The 26,280-nt window shown below is 34.2% G+C and overlaps 1 protein-coding gene across 7 annotated transcripts in view; it reads right to left on the bottom strand.

Annotated features, from left to right (window-relative positions):
- LOC145975136 (uncharacterized) overlaps positions 1 to 26,280 on the bottom strand; it is a 64,703-nt gene that overhangs the window by 36,105 nt on the left and 2,318 nt on the right. Inside the window, exons 1-2 of one of the 7 annotated variants that reach the window (XM_083105350.1) lie at positions 9,024 to 9,901; positions 8,089 to 8,993 (exon numbers count right to left, since the gene is read on the bottom strand). The exons of the other annotated variants lie outside the window; for them this stretch is intronic. Coding sequence (XP_082961476.1) covers positions 8,089 to 8,150 — 62 coding nt within the window. The 5' untranslated portion in view covers positions 8,151 to 8,993; positions 9,024 to 9,901. Of the gene's footprint in view, positions 1 to 8,088; positions 8,994 to 9,023; positions 9,902 to 26,280 lie in introns of those variants that run through there. 7 annotated transcript variants of the gene reach the window in all.

Genomic DNA, 26,280 nt, shown 5'->3' with positions numbered 1-26,280 from the left:
AAAATTGAATCTCACAAATCAGTTTCATAAAATGTATATTCAAAAAAATTTTCAGAATGTGTTATTTAAACTTCGAAAAAAGAAAATTTATATTTCGTCAATTAATTATCTGAAATGTGTAGGTTTTATTTTTTCTAATAATAATTCTCGTGAGTAATAAACACCTTGATATAATCTCAAATATAAATCACGACAAGATTGTCATGTTATAATTTGTTAAGCGCAACAGTAATCAGTTCTTGTGCGTCAACAACGGAAGATGAAGCATATTGGTATTACAGTCTTTATATAAAATACATCACATATGTATACAAAGCTATATATCTTAAAAATGTAGAATCACTCACATTTCTACACATATTTATAGATAAAACTCGTATTTCCTTAAAGAAGATGATGTACGTAGACATTTACATACAATTGTCATAATTTATCTGCGAATATCTTTTGCGCTTTGTTCACAAGTTTGACTCATATTTATGTTCCGGCAGAGCTATTATTTCGTAAGTTTGCCATGCGAAATTCGAGAACAAAAATAAGTACTTATTTCGGCTAAACTTTTACTGAATGTGTCTTGCACAATATTGAGAGAGACTTTGACATAACGATATAAATAATAATATTACATCACAGTTAATCAACACGAATAACTATACGATATAACAATTATCACGTTATAACGCTTTTTTTTCTAAAAATAATATATCTAGTTCAAAATACCAATACTGAACTTTCTTTAATTTATATGTGCTATTTCAGTATTGATAGATTTATTATTAATATCTATGGATTTTTCTGATAAATTTAAAGCAAAATTTTTATTACTAGAAATATAGTAAATACTTTTTATAAATATCACATCTTTTGATATATAAAATTAATTACTTAATGCGATGTTTATAAATAAATTTTCTACTTATCTTCTACTGAAAAAGTATAGAATTAAATAATAAGGCAAATCTTAATATTGAATATTTATTTAAAAAATCTTGTTTAAATCTATTACGTAATAGATTTAGACATACTGTTGCAAAAAAAATTCCAATCAAAATTTCACACAAATAAAGTCGACAAGAGATTGATTAAAATATAAATGAAAAGAAGTCAACAACAATAGAGTTTGAGTATTTACTTGTTTACTTTACTATCGAAACTTTTCTGACGAACGAGACGATACATATCAAGAAATCAGAGATCATAGTGATCATTTCCGCGAATCATGCACCGCGTGTCAAGTTCGAGGCCGCGATTGATCTCTTCACGAGCGGCGAGTTAATCGAGTCTGTGCTCGTCGAGAGTCTCCGGTTCGCGTCGGTCGACCCGCATCGTTAATGGCATAAACGAGGCCTCCTCCACCTGACGTGATTACATAATGAGCGGCGTTTGATAGATAAAATGACGACGGGCGCAGAGAGGCCGCGAAACACGACGGAATAATTTACCGCTACGACAAAATATATCTGACTGCCTGGCCTGAGAGAGATCGTGGCCAGGAAGTCCGTTCATCTTCCGCGCATCAACCACATGATCCTATCACGATGGAAGATTTATTAGACACGCCAAGTTCATTATTCCGCTGGGAGAGATGAGCGAAATGATAAACGAAGAGGCAAGTGGATGATGAGGGAGTTACGCTATACTCCTTTATGCAAAAGAGAGAATTCTCCATTTAATAAATTTCCGCTATTGCATATCGTAGGTACTGTCAATTGAGCAGCGTAATCATGCCTGAAGTAATTGATCCACGCACGTTCAGCTGATGTGCAATAACAGAATCCATTATTACGACAGTCAATAGGGAGACAACGTAACGGAACAGCGACTGTAATAGAATTAGTGCATGCATTCGCAATTATGTACTATTGTAACACGACAGAACACATTATTTGAGCAGCAATTGCGCGAGTACGCATTATATAACAGATTGAAACTAAATAAATATGCTAAATTCGATTAAACTATAACTTTAAGAGGCGATATAAATTGTATTTTCACATATTTGTGCATGAAGCGCACACATACACGTATAAAATTTATATAAACTTATTTATATAAACTAACACACGCGAAATTATGCGCTTGTGGCAACTTTTACGACACCGCCGTCGAATCGATCGAAATGAAACAGCGGAAATATGGAGAAATCAAGGCGTTAACAAAAGGAAAATCAACACGCGAAACTATTCTTTCTCATGGCTCGTCCAATCTCGTTAACATACACTTCTCTGTTTGCACTATTATTTGCGAAGATGGGAGTATCGAGATATACGCGAAATATCGAGAAGAAAAATCCATACCAATCGCTGCAATTTCTCAACGAAAAAGATCCCGGCGATGATAAAATGCAACAAAGAATTATAACACCGTGATAGAACACCGTGGGTTGGAAACACCAATATAATGACTTCGTTGTTAAGGAAGCTTCTTCCACCGCGACAATCGCGCGAAATTGTGCTTTCCCGTGTAAATTGACAGAGAACTAATTAAACGAAGTGCAATTTCCTCGAAAGAACGTAAGAATCAGTCGATCGATGAAAGGTATCCAAGTTTTTATTTATGGCTTTTTATTTCATCTCTATCTCTCACAATCAGTATAATAAATATTATTCTTCCGGAGTAAAAAATGTCATAGTAATTATAACGTATATTGTTTTTAATTATACCTTGTATTATATAAAATATAATGTTACACGGAACATGCCTTTTCCATTTCCATTTTTTTATATCTGATATAATTCCGATCTAATATGACTCTTCCTCTCTCTCTTATTACGCTTTTCTATATAATTCTAATATTCTAAATTAAGGCTATATAATCTTATTCTTTTGTGTAGTTTTTCTCGTTTCTCTTCACTAATCTTTTTAATCGAGCACGTTTTACTGTGCTCCATATACCGTAAACTATAATCATCTTGATTATGATTATAATCATATATAGACTATAATCAAAACTTGAAAGTCGCTCTTTTGTAGTGTAATGTCAGTTTTTTTGCCAAAGGAAGCATCCTAATTAAAGAGTTTCTACTAGAGGCGAGAGAGAGAATCGCGAGTTGAAGAAGAAAGAGTTCAATCAGCGAGAGAACGGGATTTTTACAAAGCACGAGGCTGGGAAAGTCAAATGTGGAGCGAGAAGAAATGATTAATGATAGCTCACCCCGATCGAATAACGCGTTAAAAGCCTTCGAAAATTCTCCGTTATGGCGAGCAAATTGACTACTAATTTCGATGCACCACGCTTGCGAAAATATTTTCTTATACCTACCGATTTTCTCTCACTCGTCTTCCAACAAAAACAATTCATTAGACAACTCATTAACTTCATTAACACGTTAAATGCAATAATGAGCAATTCCTCGCACGTTCGTGATATTCATAGCAACACTTAGACGCATTTTTCCCTAGCTAATGTTGTAATTTTCTTTGTACGTATTAATTATAAAATTAATTAAGGTTAGCGTTGTTTCACGTCCGATGCGACTGGCCCTCTTTGAGGTCGATGGCTTTATTTTCCTTTATGTATCCTTATATTATTATATCCTTAGCACTTGTAAAGGGTATCCCGCAGCAACACTTAATGTCATACTCTTTGACCAATTTATAGTCCATTTTTCTCCGACGAAAATGCCGAGGAAGAGCATCAATTATCACGATTTCATCCAGACTTCAATATCATACTATACAATAAAGTTTCTAAATTAATAACTTGTTTTCTCATAAATATTCTATTCATTTATCTTCTTGAGAAGCAATTTTCAAAACATATATTGTATTATTTTCGAGCTTTCGAATCTTAATTAATAATTACAATTATCCAGCTTTAAATTAATCAAAGAGATTATTAAAAAAATCTTACCGAGGAAGAGCATCAATTATCATGATATCATCCAGACTTCAATATCATACTATACAATAAAGTCTCTAAATAACTTTCTCATAAATGTTCTATTCATTTATCTTCTTGAGAAGCAATTTTCAAAACATATATTGTATTATAAACATTTTCGAGCTTCAAACTATCGAATCTTAATTAATAATTACAATTATCCAGCTTCAAATTAATCAAAGAGATTATTTAAAAAAGGGTCTACGCGTAGCCATGCAGTCTAAACATGATTTATACAGCAGCATCTCTAGTCAACGTACTCCGATGGATCGTTATCACGGTAAGTGCGTTTAGTCGCGTCAACTTGGTCGATTCAAGACGAACCTAAGTAAAACGACCTTGCACAAACAGCGACGAACGCGCTCGACGAGGTCGACGACCTGCTCGGTATAGCTCGCGAGATGCAACCGGCAGCGCCTTTCTACAGCCTTGACTGCAACCTCGAGCGCTCCTCGCCGCCAGCCTTGTCACGTGCATCCTGTGACGTGTCACTGTCCCTCTCCGCCACGATGATCGCGAATGCATGTACATGCACAGAGTTGGACACCTAAATGCGAATTAGCAGATTTTTCGCGGAATACACATACCTAACATATACGTTATGCATGCGTCTATTGTACGTTTGCGCGTTAATTACTGCTTTCCTGAGCACGCAGCGCTGATAGCTTAACCCTTTAACTTTGCGTGCGAACGCGATATATAACACGCTTTGCTCTACAATGGGAAACTTCGCAGCAACGGTAAACACAGGGTAATGGTAACAATGCACTGGCTATTTATGATTCACGGCATACTGATCCTTTGTTAATTCGATCTTTTTCTCTACGCGCATTTTCTCTTTGTATCTCAATTCATTAACTTCATAATATTCATTAAATAAATATTTATGAAATTAAATTACTGTAACCGATCGTGCCTTATAATACATTCTGTTACCATAATAACGTTGAATAACGTAATTTACAATTATGATTCAATAATTAGGAAAAGATTTAATATTTACGTGACTGCATCAATGTAATTTGCTTTAATTAACGGAGAAATAATTAGATGTAATTAAATCACAGAGCACGCGAAAGAGATATATGTATCGGAATCCAACGCGACTTTAATCAGAAATTCCCGGTACTACTGTATCAATCAAATCTCGTCGACTTTGTAATTTATGAAAATGCTAACTTTCGCGAGTTGTACATTAGTTGATGAAAGGTTTATCACTGAAATGACGCAACCGTCCTGGCATTTTCCCAAAAACAAATTTATGATTTTACTTTTATCTCTGTAACACGAATATAATTGGATAACTTTATATTTCTGTTACAGAGACAAAACACACATATTTATATAAATTATTTGTATTAATTTTCATTAATAACACGTCGTAGAAATGTCTATTATCATGACAACAATTATCATGTTCCATATGATTGAATAATATCAATATATTCGATATTAATAAACATGTCGGAAATAATATCGCTATTTTATATTTCAAATAATAATTGCAAATAATAATATTAATATATTATTATTTAATTAATTCCATTAAATTCACGTGTCCTGTCTGTGAATTTTGCCTTCGCAGACAAGTTCAAAAGTCGTTGCGCAACGCCTTCCGCAAAATCCTCGATTCATGAGTGATGTGACTGACTCCTTTATCTCTGTGAAGCGGTGTGAAAACATAGTCCTAACGGGAGTATTTAACCGCGAAGCGAAGTGCCTGTCCACACGAACGCATGACGTGGACGGATGTCGGACTGAATTGGCGCAATGACCATAATCGGGGTCCAACGCGTAACGAATATGCGACCTTTCTACTTCACCTATAGTAAGACAACGGATTCGTGAAGTTTAAAAATTTTACTCATATGTATCGTTAACTCATAATCAGTAAATAAAAAAAGAACCTTGCAGCGATATCGAAATATTTAAATAAATAACAAAAGATTTCTATAATTAAATATGTATAAGAGAGATTATGCTTTATGTTAATATCAATTGAAATAATTATTTGATATATGAATTATTTATTACTTCATATAAATACAGTCTTTTGTCAATTTTTATTGGATTTTTTCAAATAATTTATATTACAAATTATTAATAGAAATTTTAAATAAAATTTCAAAATATTCAAACATATATTTATGAAAGCTTTCTAACAATTCAAGTCCTTTTAAATATTAGAAACTTGACCGCATATTTTATTCATATATCCTGTTTGAAGTTTTATGTTGATGAATTTTGCATAAGGAGATGTATGTGCTTAAACTGTACATCTGCATTTACGATTCAAATGCATTTTCATATCTTTTTCTGTGACAAAAAATATTTGGACTCCCATACTTTAATGCTGTGTATGAATGTGTGTGTGTGTTTTTATGATTTATAATATCTTTAAGGCAATTTACATATGATATCGCATTTTTGAGTCCCGTTGCATAGGCCATGGATAAGATTATAGTAACTTATCATCCTACTATACGATCTTATTTTCTCGTTTTCCCCATCGCAATATTGTCGGATTTTTCCAGTTCATCGATTCAACGATATTACTGCGTATTTATTAGCGAGGATGATCTAATTTCACGAATCATCAAGTGAAGATATTGCAAAAAAATTCAAAGACACTCATAATTTTATCGAAGAATGTTTGCAAATTATTTCTACAGTAGTTGTATTATGTGACTATCGATTATCTCTGATTGTATTATATGATTAACGTATTACATTCAAATAAATAAATTAATGAAAATTAATTCGCATTAAGAATATTTTAAAAATCTTATTCTCCTCAGATTAATCTATATCATTTTTTTGACATTTAAATTATTTAGACAAGTTTTCACAAAAGACGCGACATTAAACATGACAAAAATGTATTCAAATATCTGTGAAAATATTTATTTCATTCACGATAAAAACGCGACAGAATCAGAATTAAATATCCCCAAATATCCACGAAATGCAGTTCTCGCGCGAATAATAAATCGCTGAAATGTTAACGGAAAAATATGAGCGGCGAGGAAAAGCGGAAAATTCATAACTACTGTCCAACTGATGCTTTCTTTATGAATAAACTTATCATTCCCTCGGAGATCGCGGTAAGCTTTCACGGTATAACCGTGAAAAAGTAACGGCGTGGTATACATCGAGGGGCGCCAACAAAGAGTGTTAATAATGTCGCATGAGAATTGCGCGCGTTTCTCATTCGCATTCCTCCTCGTGCGTTCGCTTCTTTTCTTACTCACCAACTTGTTCGCAACATATATGTACGTGCTCGATAAAGCCGATCATTTTCTTCTCGTGGATTCGCACGTGGCTACATGCGTCGTTTTAATATCGAGATGCTAGTCATGCTTTTGTACGCGAAGGACGAAATCGTGACATAACATGTCTTTATCATCATTTTCCGCAAATCTTTCGAAAAAATAATGGCCAATAATTGTGCGACAATAAAAAAATGTAATTCGATAAAAGATTTTATGTAATAATAAAAAAAGTACAAGTTCTCAAACGATAAAAAATGTAATGAAGAGATTATTTACGTAAGTTATTTACATGATATAAATAAATTTTTTCACAAGATTAGATAATTAAATTACGTGAAAAAATCTGATATATTTCTCGTTACAAAAGTTCTGTATATCGATTATTCTAAAATCAAGTTTTAAAGAAACTCAAAATATAGATGACGCATGTATTTCTTTCACCGAATGAACAATGCCGACTACAAATAAATGCAATGTTTTTTTTCGCAATATAAGAGCAAGAGATCTTAAACTGTTATGAAAACGTTAACAATTATTCGGATCGTGCTTGTTTCTCTTTGTGAGAATCTGTTTGTTGCAGCAATATTATCTACACGTGTAACTGCGCAACTTATATATTCTCGTCAATTAAAAAATATCCTTAATTAAACATAAAATAAATAACATTAACTTCTTGCTATATCACTTTTACAAATTGCATCAAAATTATATATTAATTTTCTAATCAAATAATACATAAAAATTATAAGTCAAAAAAAGATCAATGCTACGGTAAAAAATAAGACACAATATTAAAAAAAATGTATTGGCGTTCGATATAATTAATCGAGAGAATAGATTAAAATTTTTTTGCTTCGAAATCAAATCAAGAGCTTCAGAGATCGGATCGAGCGGCACGAATATCATCGTGAATGCGAGCGTACAAATACATACCGAGCGGAATTCTCGCTGGCTAACTGCGACTTCTCGGTGTGGAATGGCGTGCCAAATGTCATGACAGAGCAAGCGGGCGGCGGGCGTCGCCGGGAGTCCTTGTCTGGGATAATGTCCTTATCAGCGGTACGGCCGCCGAATAGCTCGACTAGTCAGCTGATCGCGCGATGCTTCATTGCTTCGGTTAGCGCGCGCATAACAGAGGCTGGAATTTTCTCGTATATCGCCCGACTGTCCTCCTTCAGCACTTTTTTCACTAGCTTGGAATTTATCGAATGTTTCCGAGAATAATCAAAATCGCACGCTACTTCCAATGCGTTTAATCGGCTTATCGCCGATTTGATACGGGCTAATTGTAATCTGTTTATTATAAATAACTAGGACGCGTCTAAAATCCTTTCGGTCCGACTCGCAAGGTCTTACAAAAAACAAACACTCGAAGCGTCCTCGTTTAAAACGGAAAGCAGAATCGGAGAGTCTGATGTGGAACAGTCGTGAGAGTAAGACACGAGAGGCGGTCGCCTCGTCCGATCGTGATAGTAACGGTATATTACGAGGAGGCGTCCCCCGGAGGAGATTTACCAAAGTGAGCAGGCGAAGTGCAACGACCGGCTCGATCGCCGTTGAAACTCGCCTTGTCTTGTGTCGAATACGTCGAGGACACGCGGCGGATGTGCGTTGCCTCTCGCACCGGATATAATTTACAAATATCCGTTTTAGGCTCCCGTGTCAAATGCAGGGTATTTAATTTCGGCTTGTTCCGATATCGCGTCGGTTATTCTGTTTCGACTCGTGTTTACTTTTCGTCTCGTGCTGAGTATGTGTTATTCGAGAGCGTGCTGTCTCGATCCGCTGCAAAAGTAAACCTTTTAATCTCGTTATCTTATTCTGCTTAGATTTGCTACCTGTACGATTAATCTGCTTAGATTTGCTACCTCCGCGCCACTAAACTGTCCTGTCGAATATCGGTGATTGGCCGCCTTAATTGGTTCCGAAGCTTAAGTGTCTTGCTGTTTATCTCGAGCTTCAAGTTCTCCCCTGCTACAAGTTGTAATTGTATTGATTTTCCGTACCGTTGTTTTATCTCAAAGTTTCTTTACTATTAGAATGTTGCTATGCTTTATTTAACTCAAACTCCTCAATTTTAACGCGAAATCCCGCTTGAAATTGCATAACCACTATTCAAACTTCCTGCCAAACAACTGCGCTGCTAGCTCAATCCCAGTCTAGATTTCGTTAACGGAGAGCACAATAGCTAACGCTCCCTTGATTAATTTCAGAGCTCTTCAACCTTTCAATGCAATATGCGTTATTCAAACTATCGTACAAGAGTATTCGAATCTCTCACGAAATACTCTCTCGATATCTCACTAGAGATATCTGTATCGAGGGCACTGCAACACAGTTTCTCTACCCACGCCGCTCAAACGTCAACGAGCATCCGATCCGAGGATGCGCTCGTTATTCGGAGATCAGTAGCCGCGCGCCTGACATCCGCCGATGACAGGCGTCGAACGCTGAATGTGCTGAATCCCGTGTCGTATCCGTAAACTATACCAACTCTCGTCGGCTTTTCACCTGCCGCGGGTCCACGGCGCTCGCGGACGTTCTCTCAGAGTAACGATCGCGCGCGCACGAGAGAGAGAGAGAGAGAGAGAGAGGAGGGAAGAGGGAGAGAAGAGGAGGCCGAGAGAGCGGGATCGACCGACCGCGGCCGAAGTGCAGCGAAGAAGACTGGCGGGTAGACTCTTACGCACCGACAGCACCACTGACTCGCGTCGCGCCTGGCAGCCGACTGACTCCGCCGAGAGAGGATGCGATGCCGGGCGACGTGGCTCTGACGCCGCCGCCACCTCCACCTCCACCTCCACCTCCACCTCCACTACCACCACCTCCACCACCACCTCCACCTCCACCATCACCTCCACCGCCGCCGCCGCCGCCGCCGCCGCCGCCGCCGCCGCCGCCGTCGTCGTCGTCGTCGTCGTCATCGCCATCGCCACCGCCACCCCCGCGGCCCAGCACCGCCGTGTCGCAGTGCCACGTACCATGTCGGTTCATACCTTCGACCCTCGTCGCCACCGACCGCTTCGACCTCCGAACACGTGTCGGCTGGATAAAGCGCCGAGGACCGCAAGCGGAGTACGTCATGTATGGTATTTCGGAAATGCGTCTGAAACCCTTCGTGTTGTAAAATAAAATTCTCGGACACGCGGTATCTCATATAATATTAATATAATTTTAATGTTAATAATGTATTGTGCACTTTAGGTACGAGCTACCTGCTAATTCTGTATTTGAGGAAAAGATATATGGAATATAAGATAATTTTAGCTTGATGGGATAATAAAATAATTTTAGCTCGATCGCTAATAATCTTGCGTAAGAATTCCTTTGTCAGACATGTACATGCGCTCGTAAAATGATTTACGAGCACGGATACATTAGTACGTGATCAAACTTTTCCCGTCTATCCGGACATACGAGATACGAGCGCACTGGTTTTACGGATGCAACAACGTCACCGGAATAAGCGAACACCTGTTTGCTGTATAATAGCGGCACTGTCGGTCGCAAGCTTTCATACATGCATGGAAACGCTGATATACCGCGTCCACGGCGTTTGAATGAAAATAAGTTGCGCTCGTGGGATGAAAATATAAAACAAGGCCCACGGTAACTTTGTTGGTGCCAACGCTATTCCTCGATACTTATTATTCCATTCGTGCTGGAGGCAACTTGCTTTACATCCGAGCTCATTGATTAACAATGAATGAGCATTGCTCTGCAATGCACAAAGAATTCATGTCTAAAGCGCTCTGGTCTCTCATCAATGGACTGTAGTCCATTATTTAAAATCTGTTTGCAAATTAAAAAGGAAAAAGGTTTAAGTTCACATAAAAAGTATCAAAAATTTCATTATAAAACAATAACAAAGCAAATAGAATTATATTATATAGAGATATAATTTGTATTTATGATTTACGCGATTATTCATATATTTTGCAATTTATTTTATTATTATGCGAGGAAGTAAAAATAAAAATTCCATTAAAAGAATTTGAATCTAATATTTCGTGAAATTTGATGACCTTTTAATATTGCTTCTACCTCTCGAATATCTCTCAAATTCTTAAAAGTTGAATACGGTTCTCGTATATCGCGGTGAACTCGAAGTGTCTTTATAAAAGCTTTTAAAAGCATTGCGGAAGTTAATATTTAAAAAGTATAATTTTCCGCAGAGAGAGAGAGAGGACAAGAGAGAACCGCCGAGCTTTAAGTCAATCGTATTAACTGGGTTATCGATCGAAATATATGACCATTCCCGTTATTTTTAATGGATTATTTCACCGAAAATTTTTCGCCGCGGATATAACGTGACCGCACGTTGATCGCACGTGTTAAATCGGAAGCAGACGCCAATCTATGACGCAACGATGTAGAATCCGTCAGATACCCGACGTCACGCTATTATTTTCAATCTCTCGACATACTATCTATCGAAGCGTTTGACCCATCTCCCAAGATATTTCCAAATGGATGGATTGCGGATCGATAAGAGGTTCCAGAGGATTGGAAAAAGGCTCCGAGACGATGGGGCTAAAAAAGCAGAGGCGGAAAAATCACGGATAGATTGAGATGAAGGGTAATCGACTGCTTTGCTCGCCTCGTAACACGGCAGGTACATGAACTGTTATGTATATCAGGCTACTCGACATTGTACATGTTATTAAAGTAATTATTTCGATCAATTAAATTATTAATACATTAATTAATGCAGCCTATTAATTCAGTTACGCCGGCTCATTAAATCCAGCGTGGTAAAACTCGAAATAGCAAATGTGCAAAGGAACCGCTTAACGCTTTAAACATACTTGGACAGTAAACGGAGCGTGAACACGAGATTGTACGTTGCACGGTGAAACTATCTCCAGATCCTCTCAAAGACCCGGAATTCACTGAAAATCCTGTTACTCCTCTTTTCAATTTTCTTTTCTCTATAGTTGAATGTTGAATGCATGTTCGACATATTAAACTACATTTTATCTCGAATATTCTTTTAATCTTTTTTACATTAAATCTCTCGTATTTTAAGACTTGTTTTATTTCTTTTTATAAAAATATAAGATTATTTCCTCGTATCAGTAACATTAATTGAATAATGATAATGATTTGTAATTAGCAATTTATCTGATATATGTGATACATTTCTCGCGTATGTCCAAAGTTCCGCAGTAGATTTGCGATAACAAGTATCGAGCTCCGCATACCTAGTGCTACTATTTCTTGCTTTAATGTACGGATGCCAACTTGCATGACGGAATGAAGCCATTAATTACGCTACAACGAGTTTGATGATAGGAGTAAACCGAGCTCTCAAGGGACGATATTACAGCGCAATATCCTTACGTTATCCGTAGCAAATGCATCATGATATATTGTATCTAAATAATTTAAATTAAATTAAAATAAATTTAAAAATTTTCAACAGTCATGAAAATAATTTTAGTTCAACGAATGAAAATTTGATAAATAAGATTTCAGTTCGATATTAAAGATCTTTGAAAAGACCATAACACGAGTTATCAATAGTGAGCAATTTTTTAATAATAACAAACTGATTGCGCGTACTCTCTAAAAGTGAATCAGTGTATTATCACTGTAATCAGTGCTGTACTTATAACTGCTTGTAATCAGTGAGTATTTACTGTTTTTCAGTGATAATACACTGATTCACGCTAGTGAAAGTAGTATATATACTGCAATCGATCTATAATAATTTGGCTGACTCAGATGTTCCTACTCTCTAAAAGTGAATCAGTGTATTATCATTGTAATCAGTGCTGTACTTATAACTGCTTGTAATCAGTGAGTATTTACTGTTTAGTATATATACTACTTTCACTAGCGTGAATCAGTGTATTATCACTGAAAAACAGTAAATACTCACTGATTACAAGCAGTTATAAGTACAGCACTGATTACAGTGATAATACACTGATTCACTTTTAGAGAGTAGGAACATCTGAGTCAACCAAATTATTATAGATCGATTGCAGTGACACTTTTCTTAGGTACCGAAAAGAAACTCGAAGGAGAGCACAAACGGGAGGCGTAAGAGTTACAAAGAACTTTCCGAGTGTAGGTCAACTTAAAATAAATCCAACACTCATCGTTTTAGCAACATCTATTCGAGACACATAAATTCCTCATCACTAGTCCAAGAAAAAGTGCACATCATCAGCCAAGCACATGAGCTGCTTCAGCTAAGCTAGCTCCTCGTAAAGACGCGTTCCAATTAACAATTAAAATTCTCACAATTTTAATATAGATTTAACAAATTAAAAAACTTATATATCATTGTTTTCGTATAAAAACAATTTCTATTATCTAAAGAATTGAAAGAATTTTTAATCGTTAAATCGTAAAAATCATTAACGCTTTGACACACATTATATTATAAAAAAATCTACTGCAAATTGTTCAAAGAGTTCGATGGAATCTGGAAGAGGTTAAAATAATTCGCAAAAATTCCTCATCGTTAGTACAAGAAAAAGCGCACATCATCAGCCAAACACATGAGCTGCTTCAGCTAAGCTAGCTCCTCGTAAAGACGTGTTCCAATTAACAATTAAAATTTCCACAATTTTAATATAGATTTAATAAATTAAAAAACTTATATATTATTGTTTCGTATAAAAATAATTTCTATTATTTACAGAATTGAAAGAATTTTTAATCGTTAATATAATGTAAAAATCATTAACGCTTTGACACATATTATAAAAAAATCTACTGCAAATTTTTCAAAGAGTTCGATGGAATCTGGAAGAGGTTAAAATAATTCGCAAAAATTCCTCATCGTTAGCCCAAGAAAAAGTGCACATCATCAGCCAAGCACGTGAGCTGCTTCAGCTAAGCTAGCTCCTCGTAAAGACGCGTTTCAATTAACAATTAAAATTTCCACAATTTTAATATAGATTTAATAAATTTAAAAAACTTATATATTATTGTTTCGTATAAAAACAATTTCTATTATTTACAGAATTGGAAGAATTTTTAATCGGTAATATAATGTAAAAATCATTAACGCTTTGACACACATTATATTATAAAAAAATCTACTGCAAATTTTTCAAAGAGTTCGATGGAATCTGAAAGAGGTTAAAATAATTCGCAAAAATTCCTGACAGCGATGGACGAAATCTTCTCTCGCTCGCACGTGGGTGTTCAGATATTCGATCGAGCTTTATGCGCTACGTCATGACCGAGATGCACAAGGACGAGACTGCAGTTGCAGGCTGCGCGATTATGTATCGCCGAGCGAGTAGTGGCAGGAAGTAGTGCGAGCGCATTATGATAATTATCATTCGCTCGCTGGAGCAGAAGCGTGAGCCATCCAACGTCCTACTTGCGCACGATTAAAAAACATCCTTATTTTGTTGAGTTCTTTCGAACGAGTATATTTAATTCGTGAATATTTAAAAAAAATGTAAATTAATAATCTTCCCGAAGAAATTAAACTCAAATCTTTTCCCACAAATTTAAGATAAAACAGACAATTTGTTTCCTATGATTTTTTTAAAGATATAAGATTTATATTCAAAAATAAATATATGTAAGAATCCTAAAATTAATAAAATATAATGATTGTGGAATTGAATCGCGGACATAAACAATATATAGAATTTAAATAATATATTTTTAGATTGCATTGTGTTTCAATGCTGAATTCCTAAGCCATATTCAAAAGATTATTTCGCGTATGTTAGAGCAAACCAATTAATGCCAACAGAAGTGGATCTACCATCATGAGATAATCTGATCTACCGAAATCTGTCTCATAGCCGAAGCTTGCAGCCACGAAACGATATAAAGCGTGACTGCATCAAGTGACTTTCGAGAGCTGCAGAGTGCATCAATGCAGGATGCGTCACTCATAAAGCATAGGTCGATGGATAGCGCGAGTGGATCCTCGAGATAGTTGAATTTAACAGTAAAGATACTAGCGCTTCTAATTAATGAAAATTCTATTACATTATAATTTTAGATTTAATTTAATACACGAATGCTAAAAAATAAATTTATTTATTATATTTATATTTTATTTAAAATATCGAATATACAGTTTCAATAAGATTAAAAGTATTTTTTTATATGAATAACGCATCCTTTCAATAGTTGGAAGTGCAATATAGTGATGTCGATTTTCTTACTTTATAAAGGCCAAATGATAAATGATAATAATTAAATAATTCATTATAATTTTCCGAACTCCTTCATCTCTTAATTCAACTAATAAAAGACTTCAATTTTTTCATACGAACATAAAATTAATTCAATTTTAAAACAAAGTCAATATTATCCAGCTTTTTTCGAAAATAATAACCATCGTATTACATTAATGCGACAGGAAAAAGAAAAATGTATATCAAACTCAGAACACGCAGACTATCTTATGAAAATTACAAGTGATTCGTGACACAAACCAAATCAATCTACTTCTCGAAAAGGCGCAAAAAACACATGTCATAAAAAAATGAATATGAAGTATTTGTACAAGACTCCTGGAAAATATGCACAAATAAATAGTAGCGATAAGTATAGTAGCGATAAGTATATCTGCCATTTTCAGTTTCTCACACAATTTTATGATAAATGAAAATGTAAATGGAATGTCATAACTCATGGAAAATTTTCTCGAGCATTACCAATGTAAATGAAAATTCATTTCTTAATGCATATTAAAAATACACACTTGCGAAAATAAACGATAATCTATCAAAATATTAGAATAACAAAGTAACAAACTCAAAAGAAGGAAAGAATGGATTAAGAAAGGAATATAAAGTCGGATGGACGAGTGTGTCATTAAAATGAGATCACGATCCGAGGATTAAACTACTATTTTGATAATTCGCTTTCTTGCTGTTTCTCTTGTTATATCTATAAAAGAATCAATATGTCTTGGAGTTTATGAGAAGAGAAAAATCGGAACTAAAGTCGGGGCGAGCCGGTGTTTCTTCACGATCCACCACTCATCTCGATACTTTGCGTCATCCAAGTGAAAATTATGCCAGTATCGGCCCGATAATTCTCAGTCTTTTTTCACATACGACCTAACGTTACGAGATTTTTTACGGCGCCAACATGACGCTTCCCCGCAGTATCCTTGAACCTTTAACTCGGGAAAACTCTCGGCAGCTGTAAATTCTCCAAAAGTCGGAGGAGATATCTGGTCACGCGAGGTACGGCATGTCACCGATTGTTCTTATAACGTCGCCGATATCGACGCAATTCCTGATTAAATTTATACCGAGCTCATTATCATTAATTTTAATTTATAAATAAAAGAATAATTGCATAAATTGATTTCTTATATAATTAGATTAGCATTTCATTGTTAAAATGCAACAAATAATTTATGATACTTAATTACAAGTAAAATTTAATAAGTTCATTGTTGTATAAAAATACCACACAACTATATTATTAAATTATCAAATATTATTAAAATTAGAATTAAATTTAAATTAGAATTATAATATTATTCGCGAGACGTACGATGTCGAGGAGTCAGTTTCGTATTTAATGAATTCTAGAAATATCTACAGGTCACAATAATAATAATAATAGTAAGTGACACATCGAGTTGAAAATTAAATACGCGTAATCGCTTCTAGACTCGCGACATGACAGATTCTAGAAATAATTTATCTCCCAGCGAGACTCCGGGATGCTGTTAGACTCTGAAATTAGACCTCGTACAAATTGTTTTCACGTAAAGTAACACTCGACGGTGACATACGTCATTTACAGGATAATTCGCGAGGAAAATAAAGAACGAATAATCTGATATACACGAAGTACAGTTTATTTAAAGTACAGTTTAGCTAGACAAAAAGTTATAAAAATTAATGCAGCGGACAATGAAAAGTTTTTTTTGTCAATTTTTAAATTAAATAAAGAGAAATGAAGTATATCCAACATTACTGCGAAAAAACTGACGGAGATATTTTCGCGTATATACAAACGCAGAGAATGTAGTTTAAATAAACTCGACCAGTATACCGTTGCATCTTTCGAACGAGGATAGGGGAGGAATTATTCGCTCTAATGAGGCGCCGTCGGTGAGTTGAACCGGCCATAACACGCGTCACACATCGTCGCTTTAAAGCGAGGCAAAACGCACAACAGAAGCACCGCACGCGTTTTCTCATCGCGCGAACAAAGCTTTGCGCGTAGCCCCTTCGCATTCTGGGCGCTGAGTCATCCCGTGGATCTCACACGACGATCCTACACGATGATCCGAAGCGTAAGTCATCGTCATCGTAGTCGACTTGGGCTCAAAACGCGTCCGGTCTGTGAACTTTGCGCACGAGGACGTTACAATGAAAGGTAAACGACACGTATTAATTCCATGCTTCGTACGAAACTCAGCCTGCAAACGACCACGAGTGCCCGCATCTCATGATTTTGACGTATAATTTCGGACGGACATGTCACGACACCGTAATTGAACCGTGTAACGCGATATGGAAATGACGTTTGCTAATTATCGAGTGCGACAATATCGTATTTTATGTTATATAAATTTATACTTCTGCGTTTGTGCTAAATTCGCATAATTATACGTACTGCGCATCGTTAGGCTCATTATTTTTCTTGGAATTTTAGATATGATCTGTGAACAACGTATCAAGTGTATCTTGTATAGAATTATAAAAAGGTAAAGTGATCTCTAATCTAATAAATGAAACTGCATACATACAGTTTACATAATATATTCAGTTCTCTCACATAAAGCATGAAAATTTTTGATTTAAAAAAGAGAAAAAAATTGTAAAGATATTACAATATCATGCTGCAGGTGATATTACATCCGACATTGTCCGTATTTCCTGCTGTTATATCCATGAATAGGAGTTCAATTATATTACACAACGGTGCGCAAACGGTCGATCAATATTTCCGGAACAAGTTTTCGTAAAACAGTATCAAGTATTGCTCTCAAGCTATAGATATTGATCGAATATGTATGGAATAAACTTGTTTGCGAGCAACGAATGCGAATTCGCGATTTTTACTTTTGCATTTTTTCGGATAAATTCGGAACATCGCATTTTTACGCGTGCGATACTCAAAAAGTTTCGTTTCAAACTGAACATTCTCTTGCTAACAATTCTGCATGAGAGAAATCTTGTCTATAAATTTATTCGATTTTTTTATTATAGTTAAAATTAGTTATCTATAAATTGCTAGAAAATGTCTATTTTTTTTTTAAGTCATTGCGAACGAGACTTCGATCCAAGAATCTACGAGATAATTTATTAAAAATTTATTAAGAAACATCCCTGGAAAATTGTCAGTCAGCTGTGCAAAAATAAGATTGCGTCATTAATCCGAGAACCGCATGGTTCCTTTTCCTATAAACTTAAGGCGAATTTATTTCGCACGAAAATGTGTGTCCGTCATAACAGATAAAAATATATTTAAGTGCTGAAGAAATTCATATGCACGCATTTACGTTCGACGTAAAGTATGTTGTAACAAATTATTTATAGTGTTACTCTTGCATAATACATGCGCCAGATCATTTGATCGTAATTATTAAGCAGCTTCGGTCTTAAAAATATAACTTTATTAAAAATATTACTTTCTGTGTGTTATATCTTTTCTTATTAATCTTAGATATTTTGTATTTTTTCCAATCTCAGAGATTCAACTGCTACATATAAAGTTTTTATAAAGTTTTTTCTCCCTAAATTCAGAAAGTTTCATCATTATAATATTCTTTTAACATACTTTTTTGATATTAGTTTTATTAAATTTTGAATCGTTTTATTCCCTGAAAACTTTTTGCGACTGTAATTACTTTATTTATAACTTGTAAAAACAGATACATAATTTAACGCATTTTGCTTAAATCTTTTATTTAAAAATATTTCAATGTCTTGCAAAAATATTTTTCTAAAAAAAAAAACCGAATGTCACGTAAAATCCGTTCTATAAATAAAGGGAAAGAAAATCTCCAAATTAATATTTACATATTTATTTTTCAAAAATAATAATCCATGTGATTCAGAGTTACTTTCAATTATGCAAAGAACACCGATGAATAGAATAGCAAGATGAAAAAAACTCGTGATATATGCAATGGCAAAATTTATTTTCAAGATAATAGCATCCTTCTAAATGAATGCGTTCATAAATCTCATTTATGTGGCCCGATTAAAATACACTCGTAATTAAACTGGCTCACAATTATTCAATAATTCCAAGTCAACTATTTCAGGCAGCGAGGTTTCAATTTTTTCCACTTTGATTCTTCTATCTATTCGAGAACATTTCTCTAATGATCCAACACGAACAACACTCTGCATTTTGCCAAAATCCTTTGCGTGATTTCGCGAATTTGTTACGAGACGTACAAGTTGCCGTCCACGAAAATCTACAGCTCGAGATTGATCCATCTTACGATGACGTAAAAGAAGACCAGCCGATTGATTGTACACACGACCTCGAAGAGATCGTGCTCGGTGGATGTGCCGCGCAGAAGATCGCGAAGGACCGGCTCGTCGGCGAGGAAATTCTCGTAGGATTCGACGGGTTCGATTTCGCGATCGACAGTTTCGCTACTTCCCGAACAACTCCGTCGAATAGTATTTGAATCCACGTGATTTTGGATCCGTCCCTCGATCACGCGCAAGATGGAATACACCGCGCCCATGATACTCGCGCCGATCGTTCAAAGAGAAAATGATTGTCGTGTCGACGAGACCGCTTAACGACTAATCGCCATTCGTTCGCGAGGCTTCCCGACGACATTCTGGCGAGCCAGAATGATTTTTCGCGCTATACAACTTTGGTTATCTAACTTGGCATCGGTCAAAAGTTGCACCATTGCGAAATCTGTGACGCGTGTTCGTAGGCGATCGATCCATAGATGTATCATACAGATCATCATACAGAATGCGAAACACCATTAGATATTATAAAATCATTTGAATTTCGCATTCTAAAGAAAGAGAGACAATAAAAGAGAGAGAAAGAAAAAGAGAGAAAAAAAATTGACACCTATTCTGTGCGAATATAAAGGAGATAAAGATATTTCTTTTGAAGAAATAAAATTTCATATTTTATTATTTTTATCATAAAACGTGAATTATAAATTATTTTTAAAATTGTCGAGTGTTTTAATGAAACGGAAACTGCAGTTAAAACTGAAATTGTAATATGTAAATTTTCTCTATTTATGCTCAAATGAAAGTCAATGAAGATCCGGTATCTCTCAATAAAATTTTTGCTGAATAAAACTGAAAGTTTTGTGCAAAGGTCGTAGAAAAGGTTCGTTTCGTTGCTTCTGCGAATAATCGTGAATCTCTTTTGAGACAAGCTTAGAGGCGAGCTCGGCAAGTAAATTGTCTGGGCCGTTGACACCGTCGGTTCCTATAAATAAAAGGGCGACCTACTGCATTCTAGAATCCTGAGACTACGAAAATATCGAGAATGTTAGTTCAAGCGTAATAATCCCTGAGTTGTTTAAAAGGGCTAAAGATGAATCGCATAAAATCGATCTAAAATACTTTATTGAGATTTTATTAAATGTCAAAATATGATCTTATATTTTTAAAGTTATTAGATGTAAGTATAATAAAAAACCTCAAAATAATTCTTGTAAAAATTTTTAGATTGTATAACTATTAATATATCTTTTAATGAAAAAAAGGGGAGCAGAAAAGCCGCATTTAGTACTCTACAGAGAATGCTAAATATATAATAAGAAAAAAATCAAATAAAAATTCTTTTAAATAGAATGTTAAGCAATTAATATATTTAAAAGAGTCCCAGCGGAGATAAAGCGTTCTTATATTTTCAATTACCCGAAGAATCTACAAACTTTAATTTTAAATTTATTTTTGGAAAAAATTAGCGCAATTTCGAAATAAAAGCGAAAGTCTAAATTAATTAAAGAGACTCTCTCTCTCACTGAATAATAACGATTAAATTAGTTAACTTCAATAAAAAATAATCTATATTATATTACTAATATGATAATAATTATATTATCATTAATATATATTGATAGAGTACATCAATACATAAATTAATAAAAAAAATATAGAATTTAATGTGCATAATATATATTGATATAGAATATTAATAAAATGAAAATATTAAATTTTATATATCATTGTAAATTAATTTCGAGTCTAAATGCAAAAAATCATATATATACATATATTTTTGTTAATATTAATGCGCGCAACTTGTCTATTGCAAACAAAACAATCTTTTATGCTATAAATGAATCGCGAATAAAAATAATTTCTTCTACCGATAAAAATTGCATTAAGAATGCAACGGATGACGCTCTTTTCCTCCAGAATTCCTCTCGTGTTGTTCTTTGCAGTCTCGCAAGAGAGGTCGGAAGAGTCGAGAGAATTCGCAAACTGCCGCACAACAGAGGAGTTTCTCGATAGTCGCGAATGATATTACGAGCGCAATGCAATTGCGACGTTTCCGAGAAATTTATCGAAGAGAAGCGCAGCAGCAGCGAGCAAAGAAAGGACTGCAGCTGCGACGAGTTAATATACTTTCTCGTTGCAACGAACAATAAGAAGCACGAATCTGATCTTCGTCGCTCCATCTGTCTTTAACGCGAGTTTTACGCGAGCCATGTGTATCGAGAAAAGCTTGTAAAGATAATTTCAAATTGCAAAAATGCTATGTTTAGTAACAAAATATAAAAAAGAGTGGCTGTAATTTGTACAATTTTTTAATCTTTCGTATATGTTTATATTTTCTCATTATAGCACTAGGCTGCTGTATTTACACAATAAAAAATTGTGCGTCCATATGTTAAAATTTTCTTGTGTTACCACGTTTTGATTAGTATATGTTATTATTTTTATAACGTGTTACATTTATGTCAACTTAACACTTTGTATATGTCTCTTTTAACATTCTAAGAAAAGTTAAAGTGAATCTTCAAATAATCTTGAATTTGGACATATAAAAATAAATTTACTAAAATCAAGGTTTCTGTTACAAATAATTTAAGCTAAAATAATAATTATTATATGTTAATGTCCTCAACATTTCTTACGAGTTATTGTAACTATTTTTGCATGTAATTTTTAATTAATTTGTATGTTATTTTTACATTTAAAATCACAATGACAAAATAAATATAAAGTATTATGTCAATTATTTAACATTTTTAGTTTGTCAATAAATAACATACGACGAATGAATTATTTTAACTTAAAATTTAGAGTGGACTTTCTGGGACATGTGAAAAATGTTATAATTAACATATAATTTTTTACTGTGTACGATTGTCTTTCTCGCGGTAATACATTTCGCGTATTTATTCCAACATGAGATATAATTTCGCATTTCAATTTTGCGGGAATTAGCGATCCAATCTTGAGTGTCACGAACAATATCGAAATATCTATCGCGACCGAGCAGACGACGAGCACTATAACGGGACACGTCTCGTCGCTACTTGCGCTTTCCGATAGACGATGGAAAACGAAGGTTGAGGAACTCGCCTCCGCGTTCGTCGCCCAGGTACGCGGAAATTACGGAGGATGAGGGTGCATTGAGGGAAAGAGAAGCGTGGGTGTAACGGGAATGTAGAAGTGAAGAGATGGACGAGGGGACGAAGGGAGGAACGCGCAGGAGAAAGAGAGGAACGATGTATGTATGTGTGTATGTGTCGGGAGGAGGGGGAGATGCAGGATGCCCGGCTGCTGCGGATCGATAGAACGGAGCTGCGTGATAGTCGGCTTTCTATATGGATAGATGCCGGGAATCGTTGTGAATGAGACAGACGGTCTGCCCGACGACCAAGGCAGTCGAAGGAAATTGCGAGTATGCAAGTTATCCGCGATCCGACTTCCATCGCGTCAGCCAATTCCGAATCCGCAATGCTATTACAAATCTATATATTCTAGAGATAACACACGTATTGGGATAGCGCATGAATATTTTAATATCAAAAATTATATTAATCACAAACGGGTCTATTAATTATACAAGCGCGTCTATTTACCTTAATAAGCTTTAGAATTTAATTAGATAGTAATTTCGTGATGGAACACGGATTACATAATTATCTCTGCGTCAAGTTAAATGAAAATTCAACAATCAAGACTCGAGTTTCTACTAAGACTTCAAACTTTGTTTTAATAGAATATATTAATTAGAAACTTATACAAAAATATATTAGAATTATTAATAAAATGTTTGCGAATAAATAAATATGATAAGAAGTTTTCTGATAAGAAAACATTTAACCTTTTATAAATGATTGAATAATATGCAATTAAAATATCAATCAGTGAGAAATATATAAGTATTATCGAGATATACGTTTTTAAAATACAAATAATATCTGTAAAATACAAATATATAGATGCAATCACGATTTTCATCTAGAAACTCTATTAACCCTCAGCAAGAATGATACTTTAATTATAAATACGTCGAATAACTTTAGATACGGAAAATCGATAAACCGGAAATCGTGAATGACATATGCAGATTCCGCGATGAATGCAGCTGAAGGAAATTGTACGTATATACGCGCGTTTTCGATAAATGACGTATCTGGAGCGGACTAATACAAATAACATTTCGCTAAATGAAATATCCAGTCACGGTTATAATTTTCTTCTTGAATAGCTAATCATTAATCCCTGGCAATATATAAGCTTTCCTTCATCAATAGTCTTTAAATTGACAATTTGAAATGGATTTCTTTTATTACGCTTTGATTTGTATATTGCATACTTCAAATGAAAATCCTATCGAAGCAAAATGTGAAACTGAATCCGAATCCAAATTTATAATGTTATTTATCTTGATCGGATGCAAATTGCAATAATATAATTTCGATTTATATAAATTTTATTGATATTCGAAAAGAGGAGAAAGTACGCGACTGCAAGTGATGGGAAATATTTTAGACAGCTAAAATATAGTTATTGATTTTTTTACAGGAGATGCAAAATTTTTGCTAAAAGATATTCAGTCCGAAAAACTTTAATATATTCCAAAAATTATAGCAAATTCCAATCAGTTCTCAGTATTCTTAAAATAACAATTAAAATTCGTAAATTTAATAAAAAATAAATAAAATACGAGCACAATTAATATCGATTCAATTATAGCACATATGCTCCTGAATATAATATTTTTAAAACATTCAAACTCACGTTGCAAGTCTAATGTCGACATTATATCCCGGTTTCGTTTGATCGTCTCGAACTGTTATGACAGTTCGTTGCGAATTGTCGATTTTTCTGTCTCACGAGAGAGTGCATGTACGATTTATTTAACTGCCGGAAGATGCGAGCATCTCTGCATCTCCCGCCAAATGCAGTGACGTGCAATTTCACATGTGGAATATCGCGCATTTATGCTATTTGTGAATCCAAAATTGAAATATGTTCATGAAAACATCGCATGTCGAACGCCCCAAGGTATTTTGCGAAAAATACGCACATTCAGTTGTTGTTTTATGGAAGTAGAATTATCGGAAGTAGAATTCTTTAGACGAAAACGCGAAAAATCTATGATAATACAGACTAATTAATGTTAATGACTTGCAAAAAGAATACTCTACATAACAAATAAAACTGAAAATCATATGAAAAAATTTGTGTAATAAAAAATAATTTTCAAACTGCAATATTATGGATATCGTACATAATTGTATATAATATACAGCAAGTAATTTCAAATTTATATATAATAGAGGAAAATTTCTGTTATAATTTATTGTTCCATATTTCTACAAAGCAATTTACGCTTTTTAAAATAAAAACTGTTTATAAAAATATTAAGGGTTTTATATTTTGTATTGTTTTTGCATATTATTTTATATGTTTTACTAAAGCTTGTGACTGAATTTATTTCAAAAATAAAGCAAATCAACCATTTATATATCATCCATCATTTTAAGCATTTGTAAAGTTTGTCTGAACAATTTTTATCCTCTTTTTATTTCATTCTTTTACTTTCAAATACAAAAATATAATCTCCGCATTCGTACAATTTATATCATCGAATAAGGAAAATTGATAACTTTTCTATTAATTGACAAAGTGTCACGATCCATCGAGAGGTGAAATATATAACTCTCTACTGTTAGCCAATCCTTTATATGCAATTTGTATAGCGAACGTGAAATTCGGTAGAATTCAAAGGAAAATTCTCCTGTACGATCTGGAGAATGAATCAAGCACGAAACAAATTGGCCAAATTGTACACACCCGAAAAATCATAGCATCGAAGAATAATTCATGTGCTGAATCTTTATTATATTTTATTTTCTCTCAAACCAAAAATTTGTTAATTCAAAACTCAGATATTAATAATTCAATAGTATACAACAATACACATAATAATTCAACAGTACACTAATGTACTGTTAAATTATGCTAGTAATGTTTTTCTTTTAATAAATAGATTTAATAAGTAAATAATTGAATAAAATATCAACAAATAATAAACTACAACGTACATAAACTATATAGTAAATTATAATATAATATACATATAACGATTTTCTAGATCTCTTCATATATGGTAAAAGATGTCTATTAATTCTTATTAATTGTTATTATTATCGCGTCTTGTTAAAAAATCGATAATGTACTTCTCAATATTTTAAATAAAAATATCGAGAAAAATCGAGAATAATTTTTTCCATTAAACATCTTTAGTCTCAATTAAAATATAAAAGATTCAGATATCAGTTGGCAATAATAAACCTAAAAATTTTATTTTTCATAAACATCTTTTAAAAATTTAATTCGGGAAAATCTTTGTATTTGAAATATCTTCATCGGAAAAAGATCTCGATAAATTATCAGAAAGTTCGTTTCGTGCTTCCGTTAAATCCATGTGACATCCCCCTGTCGAAAAATAGATTCCGCGATAGAATTCACAATCAATGACGTCATATATGCGATCAGAGTTCAACGGTCACTGACCTTCATCGTCGCGCCGGTCACCTGACGGCCATATATGGCGCTCATTGTCTGTGTAACAAAATTCTAAATGCACAAAGCTCTCATTTGCGAATCGTTGAACCTGCAAGGCAATGCCTTCAATGTATGCGATAACGCTGCGAATAGTATTGCGCAGAATCGATGCGTCTGCCTCGAATAGATG

Source organism: Camponotus vicinus, unplaced genomic scaffold, assembly GCF_025532165.1.
Source record: "Camponotus vicinus isolate PSW18456_S1 unplaced genomic scaffold, iyCamVici1.0 SCAF_7, whole genome shotgun sequence".
NCBI classification, from domain to species: Eukaryota; Metazoa; Arthropoda; class Insecta; order Hymenoptera; family Formicidae; genus Camponotus; species Camponotus vicinus.
The sequence above is the reverse complement of the archived record's forward strand: the minus strand, read 5'-3'. Positions and strand labels throughout refer to the sequence as shown.